The 14,063-nt window shown below is 43.1% G+C and overlaps 2 protein-coding genes across 4 annotated transcripts in view; one reads left to right on the top strand and one right to left on the bottom strand.

The window, feature by feature from the left end:
- Positions 1-332: 332 nt before the first annotated feature.
- Positions 333-4,537, top strand: LOC119660088 (uncharacterized protein K02A2.6-like). The gene is made up of 2 exons (XM_038068465.1): positions 333-1,862; positions 1,961-4,537. Exons 1-2 carry the CDS (start codon positions 333-335, stop codon positions 4,535-4,537), a joined length of 4,107 nt encoding a protein of 1,368 aa, XP_037924393.1.
- A 208-nt stretch (positions 4,538-4,745) lies between these two features.
- The window catches only part of LOC119660184 (thyrotropin receptor), a 172,721-nt gene continuing 163,403 nt past the window's right edge, over positions 4,746-14,063 (bottom strand). For 2 of the 3 annotated variants that reach the window (XM_038068595.1, XM_038068596.1), the window contains exons 17-19: positions 11,722-11,914; positions 11,467-11,663; positions 4,746-5,287 (exon numbers count right to left, since the gene is read on the bottom strand). In XM_038068595.1, the coding sequence (XP_037924523.1) occupies positions 5,128-5,287; positions 11,467-11,663; positions 11,722-11,914 (550 nt within the window). In that variant the 3' untranslated portion in view covers positions 4,746-5,127. Of the gene's footprint in view, positions 5,288-11,466; positions 11,664-11,721; positions 11,915-14,063 lie in introns of those variants that run through there. The other variant, XM_038068597.1, reaches the window with a different exon arrangement.

Here is a 14,063-nt window from a genome sequence, read left to right as displayed (position 1 = left end):
TGCACCCAAAATTGGCACAGTTCAAGCTAAATATTGAATCTCTTTGTCGGTACAAGGCTGGAAGAATTTTTCAGAGGGTTTGGAAATTGTGAGAATCCAAGTCCCAATACTAGTCCAACACCAAGACGATCAAAAATATCATGAAAAGCCTAACTTTCTGGGAGACAGCTGAAAAGTCAACTTCAGTTAAAGGATCATCACAAAGTCCTCACTCGGTGGGTTTGTAACAGTGTGAACTAACCATTAAATGTAATACATAGTGTGAATTAACAATTAAGTTTACTACAACTGTATTTAATATACATTCAACTGTCAAATATTTTCAAATAAATATGATTCCACAACATACTGCCGACGAGGACGGTCGTGTTTTTCGTTTTTCCGAGCGCGAGTTAAATATGGACGCCACACAGTTTGCCGAATTTTTACGTGTGCAGGCGGAGAAACAAACCGCCATCCTAAAAATTCTTGAAAATTTCGCTACCGTGACGGTTGGTAGAGAAAACATCTCTACAGAGGTAAAAAAACAAAACATCCTAAAAAACTTTAAATGTGAGAAATATGATGGCGTTACAACGGCTAGTGTTTTCGTAGATTATTTTGAAGCCCAGTGCCACATGTGGGGAATCGCGGATGATATAAGTTCGAAAAGAGAATTATTCGTATCATGTCTAAAGCCGGAAACCTATCGCGAACTAAAAATTGCATTTGCGGACGCAAAGAAAAAATTTGAAAACCTGACTTACACAGAAATCGCGGAAAAATTCGTGAAGCTTTTTGAACGAAAAACCACGCGCTTCAAAGCTGTAACGAACTTTTGGAATTGTGTGAGGAAAAAAGATGAGTCATTCGAATCTTACGCGAACAGGCTAAAAGACATAAGTCGCGATTGTGGCTACGACGGCGACATGCTAGAACGTCAATTACGTGATCGGTTTGCAACGGGTCTCAACCATCCCCGACTTGAAGTGGAATTGAAACAAAGGTGGCCAGAGCTAAAAACATTTGATGATATTGAAGGCATAGAAAATGAAGTGTCATTCGCGGAAGTTTTCAAAATACCGCTATCAAGAGAGTTGGCGGAAAAAGACATTGTAGAAAGTGAATGCGCGGAAGTGAAAAAGATAGTAAAACGTCGTGCGAAAATCGGTAAGCGGATCCGAATTTTGTCGGAAGAACAATGTTTAAGATGTGGTGCGCGTGAAAGACATTCAAAAGACAACTGCAAGGCGGCGAATCACAATTGTGAAGCGTGTGGCAAACGTGGACATTACGGGTCGTGCTGTATAAGAAAAGGCAGAGCTAAATTGATCGCGAGAGACAAAAAGAAACAACAGCGTATTTACAACGTAAAAAATAGTGATACATCTATTTCGAGTTGTGAGCAAGTTTTTAAAGTAATGAGTGCCATTGCTAAGAAAAGAAACATTGACGTTAAGATAAACGGTGTCACGTGTACGATGGACTGGGATCCGGGCGCGTCAGTTTCCATTATAAGTACAGATTTTTGGAAACAGATCGAATCACCAACGCTTAAAGGGAAGCCAAAACTACGGGCTTATGGCAATTTCGATTTACCTTGCCAAGGGGAAGCTACAGTGACAGTGACGCTGAACAAGCGAACGCGATCTTTGAAAGTAGTCATGGTGGACAACGCGAATCCAATGTTATTTGGCTTGGAGTGGAATGAAGCCTTCAATTTGCCACTGCCCGAACCAGTGTACAACGTAGATCGTGTCAACAACCACGTGCAGCCGACAACGAAACCACTGCATCAGAAGTTAAATGACATATTGGAAAAGAACAAGCAGCTATTCGAAGAAGGACTGGGAAAAATAAATAACTACCAAGTTAAAATTGACGTAAAGGAAACAACAACCCAGCCCCCCCCCCCCCCCCAGCCAGGCCAGTCCGATTCGGAATTCAAAAAAGCGTGGAATTCGAACTTGAAAGGTTACAGCAGCTTGGAATTATCTCACCTGTTGACCCCAACGAAACACCGATCGAATGGGCAACACCCACTGTCAACGTGGTTAAACGAAACGGAAATATACGTATTTGTGGTGATTTTCGTGTTACACTGAATCCAGCACTAGTAACAATACGACATCCAGTACCAACATTCGAAAACCTCCGTCAGCAGCTTGCCAAGGGTGAGAAGTACACGAAATTAGATCTACGCGATGCCTATCTACAATTCGAGATTAGTCCAGAGTCAAGAAAATACCTAATCATATTCACACACAAAGGGTATTTTCAGTATAACCGTATGACTCCTGGTATATCGAGTGCACCCGGAACATTTCAAAATTATATGGAAAATCTACTTGCTGGCATACCAAACGTTGCAATCTATTTCGACGACATAGGCATTACAGGTCCAGATGAAGATAGCCATCTAAGATCATTAAGAGAAGTTTTTAAACGTCTGCGTGAAGCTGGTTTTCGTATCGAAAAGAACAAATGTAGCTTTTTTCAAGACAGTATCGACTATTTGGGCCATCAATTCAACCGAAAAGGGATCTATCCAGTGGAAGACAAGCTGATAGCAATAAAAAATGCTGCAATACCCACTAACAAGAAGGAGTCACGATCCTTTCTGGGATTGGTCAATTTTTACGAGAAATTCATACCCAACTTACATGGAGCATATTCCGAACTACACGCATTAACTGGTACAAAGTCGCAATGGCGATGGTCAATAAAGGAACAGAAACAATTTGATAATGTTAAACATATGATAGCTAGCGCTCGTCATCTAACTCCTTACGATCACACAAAACCGCTTTATTTGGCAACAGACGCATCCGATGTAGGCCTTGGTGCTGTTTTATATCATCAGGACGAGGCTAACAACGAGTTACCTATCGCCTACGCGTCACGAAAATTGAACAAAGCAGAACAAAAATACGCTACCGTTGACAAGGAGGCATTAGCAATATTTTTCGCCGTGAAGAAATTTGATCCATATTTACGTGGGACAAAGTTTACATTAATTACGGATCACAAGCCGCTTCAACACCTATTGGGAGACAAACGAAATTTGCAAAAAATCGTAAACAACCGTCTGACGAGATGGGCACTAATGTTAGGTGCATACAATTATGATATACAGTATCGTCAAGGCAAATACAATATTCTAGCTGATTGCTTATCACGCTTACCAAACGCACATGAAGCAATTTCGGAGGAAGCGCAGAAGATTCATAAAATTTATGCGGTAATTCAAATACGGAAGCTTGATGATATTGTACTAACAGAACAGGAACTTAGGAAGCAGACGAAACATAACCTAATATTACGACGAGTAATTGAGTTAATTGAGCGTCACTGGCCAGACACGAAGTGTATCAACAACGAGCTGAAACCATATTACGACAAACGGGAGGAACTATCATACGAAAACGGTATTTTGATGTGGCAAGGACGAATTATCGTGCCCGATAATCTTCAAGAAGTAACATTGAGGCATCTTCATAGAGGGCATCCGGGCATTGGCTCTATGCGTGCGTCAGCGAGGTACTATGTATGGTGGCCGAACATCGACAAGGACGTGAAACATACAGTGAAATCATGCATGGCATGTCAACGGCAACGCCCAAAACAATCTGAACTGCCAATCTACTTTTGGTCCCTGCCAGAGCATTGTTGGCAACGACTGCATGTGGACTTTGCAGGTCCCTTCGAAGGAAAAATGTGGATTGTGCTTGTTGATGCTTTATCAAAGTGGGTAGAAGCAGATGTACTTTATGCTGCCACCACAAGAACTTTGTGCGAATTCCTAGAGGAGAAGTTTATAACATTTGGTTATCCGGAAATTATCGTGTCGGATAATGGTAGTCAATTTACGTCAGAAGAGTTTCGAAATTATTGTCAAAGTCATGGAATAAAACATGTAACGTCTTCACCGTACCATCCGAAAACCAACGGACTAGCCGAACGATTCGTACGAACATTCAAGGAGCGCATGAAAGCCAGTGAATATGATGGTTTATCACAACGTCAGCGCTTGCGCACATTTCTATTTACATATCGAAACACACCACACTCCTTTACAGGGAAGGCACCATCTGAATTTTTGCTAGGTCGACGCCTGCGAACTTTATTTGACAATCTGAAGCCTAATGTACGGCGAGAGATGCATTTTAAACATGTAAAACAAAATCTTCAAGCAGAGCAGTCTAGCAGAGAGTTCCAACCAGCACAACCAGTATTCGTAAAGACAGACATCGAGAAAATGTGGGCACCAGCCAACATAGTCGAAAGAACAAATCGATATTCCTACCGTGTTCGAACAGAGGACGGTGTAGAAAGAAGACGACATGCAGATCATATCCGAGAACGGAGGGTAATACCACCATCAATCGACTTCCGGGATGTCTCAAATTTTAAGCGAAACAGTTTCCATTACCAATCTGCAAGCCCGACAGCAAATGATGAACAGGAACATCAGCAGTCTATGCAGCCCGCTATACCGTCGCATGAAAACGGAAACATGAGTGAACAAGGACAACACACCGAAGCACAACAAATGTGAACATCCAGTACGGCGAAGCCAACGGCTAAGAAATCGACCCAAGAGACTAGTCGAAGAGATGTAAAATTACTGAAGGAAGGAGAAATGTAACAGTGTGAACTAGCCATTAAATGTAATACATAGTGTGAATTAACAATTAAGTTTACTACAACTGTATTTAATATACATTCAACTGTCAAATATTTTCAAATAAATATGATTCCACAAAAGGGTTCCACGCCTACTTTCAGGAGACGAAAAGCGGCAGCCATTGGATGTTTATTTTTCCTATTTGTGAGCCCCTCGGAAGGAAGCGTCTCGACAACAGCGTTTGAAGATGACTTTAGGCTCCAATGATAATGTCATAGGCGAATTTTTCATGAGGAAGATAATGAGAGGCTAAAAATCCTCCGAAGGGAATGTATTCAGACAATGCTACTCACAAAAATTAGTTCCGTTTATAATTGCTACACCATCGTTTAAACATCAATTTGGTACATGTTGACGATTTAAGTTTTCACATGCATACATACATCGATAAACACTCATAATGGAATATGATATCATCCAAGCCTATGATATTTAATTAAATCTAATCCCGATATGGTCCATTATACGAAGTCTTCCTTCGGAACAAGATGATCCTCAGCCGTTTTCTGAGCCGGATTCAATGAACTCCGGTGTGCTGTCGAAAGAGGATATGAAGTGTTTGTTGCTGGTTGTGAGCAATTATTTCTGTACTGACGAGCTCTTCGTTTACAGATTCCAAGCCTGAAATTAATAAAAGATTCCTTTATTTGGTTATATAGCACCTGTAATGGGAAAATTTAGTAAATTTGAGGGCTTGGCAGAAGAGAACTTCGGACACTAAGGAGGGAGGACTACAGGCTGAATAACGCCTGTCCTCCTTACCGGGAGGAGCGGAAGAAAGGGAAGCTGGTGACGTGGACGCTACTGGTTTAACGCCGGTATGCGGAAAGGGATCTAAGCGGCCCGGACACCGTGAGCCTAGAAAGGATCCAAGCCAGCGGCAGAAGAAGGCACTGCGAGATGAAGCACCTTGGGAATGATGACAGGAACATGAGTGCACCACTAGACGCGGCAATTTCCAGAGAAATAGGACGCAAGGAAGCGGAATCTTCGGCGAAAGATGGGGATAAACTGTTAACCCCTGTGGGATCCACACTGGACACCCCAGACTGCAGGCGATCAAATCACCGAGAGAGATCTCAATGAAGTTGGTCCCTCCCATAAGAATACGAACACGAAAGCGGGAAGGAAGAGGGCGTATGCGCAAGCTGCAGCCTCTGTTCTGACTGCTGGCGTGAGAGTTCCTCCCAAGGATGGCAAAATGTCAGAGGGACAATACACTGATGAGGCTGCCTTAAAGTGGCTTCAGCGGGTATTCCCGGATTTGAGTTCTGGCGGTCGGACCAAGTTCACTATTGTGACCACTGAGCTGCGCAGAACATGCCAGAAGTTGGTTATCGGGCCTTCGAAAAAAGGCAGAGGACATCATCCCAATGCTGAGTGAACAGAACCCGGGCATGGACTTTGGACACTGGAAGGTAAAGTTCATGAATGCCAGGAAGGACAAATTTACAAACGTGGAGGGTTTCAGCTTGGTATTCGAACTGGACCAAAAGAGTCTGAAGTCATCATATGGTGCTCCACTTTTTTAAGGCTTTGTGTAAACACAAAACCTTATTAAAATCGGTTTACTGTCTGTCTGTCTGTCTGTCCGTCACACGCATTTTTCTCGGAGATGGTTATAGCGATTGACACCAAATTTCGTAGAAAGGTGGGAACTGTGAACGCTCACGCATACAGTGGATTACATCCTTTTACGTCGAATTTAAGGGGGGGGGGGGTCCCCATACATGCAAAAGGCTTGTGTAAAATTTTTTTTCAACAAATATAGTCATGTGGGTATCAAATTAAAGGTCTCGATTAGTACTTTTCAAACCCGATCTTAGTTTTGACATTTGTTGGAAGGGTGGGGAGCATGGGGGGTTGAAAGTGATCACTTCTTTAAGGGGGCCATTCTCAGAAACTATCAAACCGAAAAATCTGAAAAAAATCAGGTGGCTGCCACTATATGGTGCCTGGGCTCCGAAATACCTTCCATGCCGATATCTTTTTAAATAAAGTTAATAATAGTATATTACTATAATTTTTTGTAATTGTTTAAAAACCCCCCTTAAGTTCATCCTAGTACCATGAAATTTTGGCAACTTACCCTAACCTAAACCTACTTTCCCTTTTTGTCGACTACTGTGGCCTGTTTATACTGCGCTTGGCACCAAATGGCCTCGCATCACGCGGAAGGCACACTTGGCGGTTTTCGGCAAATCGAGGCGGTCGAGCATCTCATTTCTCAGGTGTTTTTCGATATGTTCACCCGCTTCACGGGTTGGGGGGTCGCGATATACTGATCTCTACAGCGATAATGGCACGGCCTTCGATGGGGCCAACAGATGCCTTCAGGACCATTTCATCACCCCGTGGGGAGAGTTATGGGTAGCAACGGTCAAGTTAGCCAAACATTACTTGACCTGTTTGGTTGGTGGCAGTTGATTTTCCGGGTAATCGGCTCAGATGCTGGTAGTTCGTCGTATCTACCGCGACTTTTGGCGGCGCTGACATGATGGAGTGGGCCGAGTTGTCCAGTTAAATCCGGGTATGTCCCCCTACAAACCCCGCAACGGCTCTGCTTTTCGGGCAATGCAATCACATTATCGACAATTTCGAAGCTTCCGCTTTAATCGGGCAGGAATTTCACGATAGAAGGATTTAGCAAAGTCAGTGTAAATGGTATGCAATTCTTGTCATGAATTTAGACATTTGGCGACAAAGTTGGTAAAGTCGAGCAAATTGGTGCCGACCTACGCTTAACAAAACGTGTTGCTCTTTCACTATGTGGTGACCCAAGTGGGCTGAAAACCAGTCGCTGACATATCTTTCCAAGGTTTTGGAACACGAAGGGAGGAGGGAAATGGCACGGTAATTCTCGGCAAGCGTACGATCGCCACTTTTGTGGGGGATGATAAGAGCCTCTTTCCACACGCGGGGAAAATGATTCTCTTCGAGGCATTCGTTGAAAATAAGGGATAGAGGAAGGGGTATGGACTGACCAGTTTTAAGCAAAAAGAGGTTTGGAAGACCATCATAGCAACGGCCGACATTGGCATCAAGTTTACCAATGAGGTACTCGACAAGGAGAGCGGTAAGAAGGGGAATGGTAGGCGATGCCGGGCAAGCTACATCCACTAGCGGGAGGGATTCGGAGGAAGAAGGCGCAAGATAGACTGAGGAAAAATAGTGGCAGATTAAATCACAAGATAGTTGAAGGTAGTTAGCCGAGGAACTAGAGAATTTAATGGACGGAGATGATAGTTGGGCAGGACAACGAGAGTTGCGATTGTGAGACCAGAAAGTTTTGAGGTTTCCGTGCTTTCTTTAGCGAGTTTTCAACATTGATCAAATATTCGTTTCTGATACGATCCATTTTGGATCTTATAATGTTCTATTGGTAAGTTATCGCTGAATCTTAAGCAAAAATACTCTATATGGTGATCGAAAATCATTGCACATCTTCAACCGCGATGGGAGTTGTGCGACAAAAATTCCGCACATAAGGGCTGGGCTTAGTGTCGTGTATGTGATACAGGGCACTGGTATGCGCCCACATGGCAGCATCTACCAGAATAGCAGACATTGCACAGCTGTTTATGGCTTCCCACATCCAAACGGGAACCAAAGGCAGAGCTTCCTTAAAGATTCATTTCATTGAAAATATAATTTAACCTCAAATTTGTTGCTTCTTTGAAAATTGGAGACTATGAATGTCAATATCACCCGAAAGTGGATACTCTCACATAATATATGGATATGTTACGTGCTACGTACTAAGAAATACACAAAACCTTTCGTACCTGAAGCGTCCAGCTTCCGGTTTCCCGACTTGCTTTTTATTGAAATTCAATCATATCAGGAAACTGTAGACATCATTCTCATTTTGAAAGCGAAGAACAATGATGGCCTTCGACAAATTGTAGCATTTTTGGTGCGCTCTCGCCCAATGGTGCTGCGCGCAGGGGATAGTGTATACAGTGGCGGAATCCTCGTATGGGGGTTCGCACTGATGAAGGGACTACAGAATGAATCCTACCTGGTAGTAACTTCTCCTACAACATTTAAGGAGCAGTCGGAAGAAGGGAAGCGATAGACATGAACGGAACTGTCTTGATGTCAGTTCGAGTGATCGGATCTGTGCAAACCGGACACCGCAAACCAGTCAAGGTCCTAAGTGTCAAACAGATAAATACTCTGCGGGATGAGATGAGACTTTTCATGGTTGAGGACATGGGAATTGCTGCACCTCCAAGTGCGGGTTGTCTCGGAAAAATCAAACACGAGGGGATCGAGTCCCCAGCGGTACGGTGGGCGTGAAACCCCGTCACAAGCGGACCGCGGCATATGTTTTTCTAACAGTTAAAGAATGGTTAAAGGATGGTCAAATTAACCTGCAACATGCCAAAGCCTCTTCCTATCTATTGGCAGCGAGGATGACAAAGCTGCAGAACTGCTCCTAAATTTTTCTGGAGGCAAGGACCATGGGTTCGATTTAAAGAAATCTGCTTCATTGGAGCAGTAAAGGAGGCTAGGATCTTCTACGATGAAATATGCATAAGACCGAGAGCTTGTGTCCTGATGTCTAGACGGTCAGAGGCAACCAGGCTGAGGCAATTCTGCTCCCAGGACTTAGCTACGGTCATCGTACAATATCAGGTTAATGGCGAGAGGAGAAGCATCATAGTCGCATTCCCTTATTTACCCTATAATTCTTTGTATCCTCCACCGACGCAAGAAGTAAGGGATTTGGTAGCGTATGCAGAATCAAGTGATCTCGAAATCTTAATAGGTTACGGTGCGAATACTGAAGATATTTCTTGGGCAATAGCAAATGCAATCCAAGACGAGAGAAGCTACTTGATTTCATCACTTCAGCTGGTTTCATGATGGGAGAAGTGGTAGGAGAGAGTTAACGATTCTTGCAACCCCTTCAACACACAGGTGCTGCAAGGGGGACTGGAACACTGCGAAAGCGGTTATTACCCATGAAAAGGTGAAAGCAGCCGTACTGTCCTTTGAACATTTCAAAGCACGTGGCATGGATGGCATCTATCCAGCAATGCTAAAGCAAGGTATGGAGCACTTAGAGCAATTGCTTAGAAATATTTTCCTAGCAAGTCTTGTTCTGGGCTATGTGGGAAAGATGACTATTTTAATCCAAAGAACTTCAGGCAGATCAGCTTTGACTTCATTCTTGCTGAAAGGTTTGGAGAAACTGGTTGAGCGTCACATTCGTGGGAACGCACTAAGCTCGCACCCACTTAATCAACTTCAACATACTTACCAGCGTGGAAAGTCATGTAAGCTTGCTCTTCATTCTTTGGTTAAAAAGATAGAGGATGCAACTCTGAAGGGTGAGTACGCGATGGGGTTGTTTATCGATATTTAAGGGGCGTTTGACTGTGCGTCTTTTCAAGAACCTTGGAATGCCGCCAGAGCGCATGGTGTTGATGATGCTTTAATTAAATGGATCCATGCTATGCTAACGCAGAGATTGCTGTATGCTGAAGTGGGTGTTGATCGTTTCCAACAGCAGAAGCAACGAAAGGCTGCCTCAAAGGAGGTATGCTGTCGCCACTTCTGTGGAGTATGCTGATCGACTCACTAGTATACGAACTGCAAAATTTGGCAATACACGCTAAACTTATGTCGATAACGTGGATATGTTTGTTGTTGATCGGGATCTTGGAACGGTGTGTAGAAATATGCAACGTGCCTTTGATTTGATAGTCAGTTGGTGCCTTAAGCATGGTCTTCCAGTTAATCCAAATAAAACCACAATGGTATTATTTAAAGAAACGAGAAAACTGGACGGACTTTGCCTTCCAGAGATGAAGGCTACTACCTTTCAACTCTCCGAAGAAGTTAAATATCTGGGAGTCACTCTAGATAAAACCAGCTCTCACAGCTTATGGGCTGTGCAGACGGACCTTTGCCTCGGCATGGGGACTTAGATCTCATGTGGTAATGTGGATATACGTTGCTATCATTAGGCAGATGTTCGTTTATGCATCCGTAGTGTGGTGGGTGAAGGTGAGACAAAAAGGTTTTCACCATAAACTAGCCGCACAACAAAGAACTGGGTATCACCGGTGCCAAGAGCACATCCTGCGCATCTCTAAACGTATCAATCAATTTACAGCTCCTGGATATATTTATTCAAAGCACTGCAATAAGAGCAGCTCATAAACTAATCTGATTGGTTCTATGGGGCAGCAACGAATGGAGGGGGCACAGAGCATTGGAAGAGTTACTAGGAGTACTGAATCCAGTTCCAACAATTCCCTCCCATTTTCGTCTCCCCATACATTTGTTTGGTAGAAGATATGAAGTTACCCCGAAACGTAAAGAGAACTGGGAAGTCTCAGAAGAGTGCATGGCGGGAAGTCTTCTACTCCGATGGCTCAAAAACAGATCAGGGTTCTGGAGCAACCTATGGACGCATCAGGCGTCAGATCTTCGGTTACGATTTTCTCCAGTTACGATGGGTAGCATCACATCCAATAACGGAAATCCTGCGATACGTTAGCGAATCCAGGATATTCCGATAGATGGGGGTGAAGAGTACAATGGGCCACCACGGCGTGAGTGCTCAGAAACTATAGCTTCTACCCCACAGCACAACGGTGGCTTAATGCACTGGATGGGGATTTGAAAGCCCGGCCTGGAAATGGCGAAACCGATCATGACTAGCCGACCCCACTTGTAAACGGGACAAAGGCTGAGGAAAAAGAAGAAGAAGAAGAAAAGGGCTGAAAGTTCTTATTAGCTACCTAAAAAAATTCTTATATATAATAAACCTGAATGGTACTTACTTAGAAAGTAAAATGTACAGGTCCCGTCTGTATTGTGTGGTAAGAATTGCATACAGATAAGGATCTGCGCAGGAATTCAAAGGATAGAAGAAAACCAACAAGATTTTCGATTTGGTTACATTAATGAGCGGATAACCGGCCAGTGCAGTTAATCCAAAGAATCCTATTGGCGCCCAACAAGAAAAATTTGTAAATACCTGAAAAATAAACAATTTTAATAGAAAACAATTATTTATGCTGAACGGTTGCTCTTACAAGTAATGCCATTTTCTTAGCCACCGTCATTTCTCCTGTATGGCGACTTCCTCTGCGTGTTTCCTTGCCCAAAGAAAAATAAATTTGCGCATAGCATATAGCGATTACGAAAAAAGCAGCGCCATTTATAGCCAAAATTGCAACTAAGTAGATAACGTCGAAGGAGTCTCGCGCTTCCATTGGCAAACAAATGCTGGAAAAGAATAGAAAAAGGATTTAGATAAAATAAATAATTATTGGAATATAGTCTTGTAGGATTCTGTAATATTCAATAAATTCTCTATCATATTTGATAACGGCTTCCCATTCTGGAGCCTATATTAGCGTAACAGTTGGACTGAAAAGTTCGTAGAGTGACACACAGATGGCGCTACTAGCATTAAATCCCTATCATTTTTAGTTAACCCTAACCTTCAAAAGATACGCGTGCAGATTTGACAACTGTCGGACTATTAGTTTGTGGTATAGAGCATTTTGAATCAAGTAACTTTTATTAGTTTGAAGAAAATGGATAAAAAGAAATTTCGTGTGTTAATAGAGCATTGCTTTTTGGCAAAGGAAAATACTGTTGGAGCCAAGGCTTGGCTTGATAAACATTATTTGGATTTTGTACCAGGAAAATCAACCGTTGAGAAGTGATTTTCTAAATTCGCCACAAAGGGACTTTTACAGAAGAAAACATAAAAAAGTCCATATAATAATTTTGGATCATCGCAAAGTGAAGTTGATCGAGATAGTTGAGGCTGTAAAAATACCAAGCGCAAGCTCACAATCGACTAAAAATGACGAGTTGACGATTCTGAGCAGTGTTTGAAGCTCTTCCTCTATAAAAATCCGAATTTAGGCATCGATATGTGGCAATGGACGAAATATGGCTCCATCATTTCACACCAAAATCAAAACGATCGTGATCTGAGTGGACTGCATGTGGTATGCCGGCTCCGAATCGTGAAAAGACACAACAATCCGCAGTCAAAGTTATGGCATCAGTATCTTGGGGTGCGCATGGTATAATAATCACCGACTATCTTGAGAAGAGCAAAATCATCAGTAGTGATTATTACATGAAATCGCAGAAAAAGGTGGTATTGAGTGCAAGCAAGCGTTTGGTCGTGGTTGAGGGGAATGACCTGCCGCATATTTCCACACAAATAGTGTGTGTTGCCCTTGACGCTGAGCCGCATGAACTTCTAAGTTCAATGGCGTGTGCTGGGAACGAAAATTAGCCGCACCAGAACCGGCTGATCCATGGACAGCGAAAGATATAGACCGGGGAGTTGATGACATGGACAATTTCACTTTGGACGGGGAGATTAGTGGCCAGTGATTCTGAGGCATGAATCATTGTGAAAAGTGTACATTTTAACGTGTCTTTGGAATTCATATTAAGTAGTGCAGGCTTGTGATATATCAAATATCACAGACATGTACTCAATTAATAAAAATAAAAAATCGACAAGAGAAGAACAAGTGGTGATGCCAGACGCATCTTCGGAAGACAAGCTGTTACCATCCAGCTAGGAGACATAAGAACAGTATAATTGGTACCAGCTGTGCTGAAACCAATTGTAGGGACCTCCCGGATCGAGGCGACAGACGGACTAGTGGTTTCCAGATTGGAGTCCACTGCCGTCAAGTTGGGTGTAGCGAGTACCAGACACAGTCCTCCCCTCAAAAGCAGAAACCGGCAAGAATGTCAGTGACCGGAAACCAGATAAGAAGCGAAGGCCCACTGGAATCCTGCTCAAGAGCTAGCACCAGAAGATCATGTATATTCTCAGCAAAATTGCAAAAACTAAGGCACTGTTCACGAGGTGACTTTTGAGGAATATAACAGCAAATACCTGCTAGACGACGCTGAAGCCCAGCGATCTCAAACGCAATTGATCTCAAGCCGGAGTGGAACAAAAACACAAGCAGAGTAGAGTTGACAAGACCTCGGACGCTAAAGAACCTCTGAAGAAAGCTAAGCAGCAATTTACTTACTATAACTATATTATAACTTCATTCCTTCAAAGCCCAACGCTTCCCATAGACAACTAGGTAGTTATCAAGGAGGAGGAACTCCAGATGAACAACCAACTTGTTCTGCTCCATATAAACGGAGAATGCCTGGAGGCACTGGAAAAAGTAGACTATAACGTGCAAATCGGAATCCGTGCAAAGGCGGAAGTGTTCCGCTCTGTTCAACAGGGCGACGTCTAATCGACGCCGCAAGAGGAGAGAGGCCTTATAGAGGAGATAAGGATCGACGATTCGACAAGGCCTACCAACCCTCCACACAAACAGATCATGCTGAGAGTAACGTAGATAAATCTGCAGAACTCAAAGTGCGCATTTGC

Source organism: Hermetia illucens, chromosome 6 (assembly GCF_905115235.1).
Source record: "Hermetia illucens chromosome 6, iHerIll2.2.curated.20191125, whole genome shotgun sequence".
NCBI lineage: Eukaryota > Metazoa > Arthropoda > Insecta > Diptera > Stratiomyidae > Hermetia > Hermetia illucens.
This window is presented reverse-complemented; position numbering and strand designations above follow the sequence as displayed.

Bases quoted from the DNA above. Each gene is read 5' to 3' on its own strand.
- LOC119660088 (XM_038068465.1), top strand. From the start codon at position 333: ATGATTCCACAACATACTGCCGACGAGGACGGTCGTGTTTTTCGTTTT. The intron at 1,863-1,960 runs GTAAAGGAAACA...GAAAGGTTACAG, and splicing joins ACTACCAAGTTAAAATTGAC to CAGCTTGGAATTATCTCACC.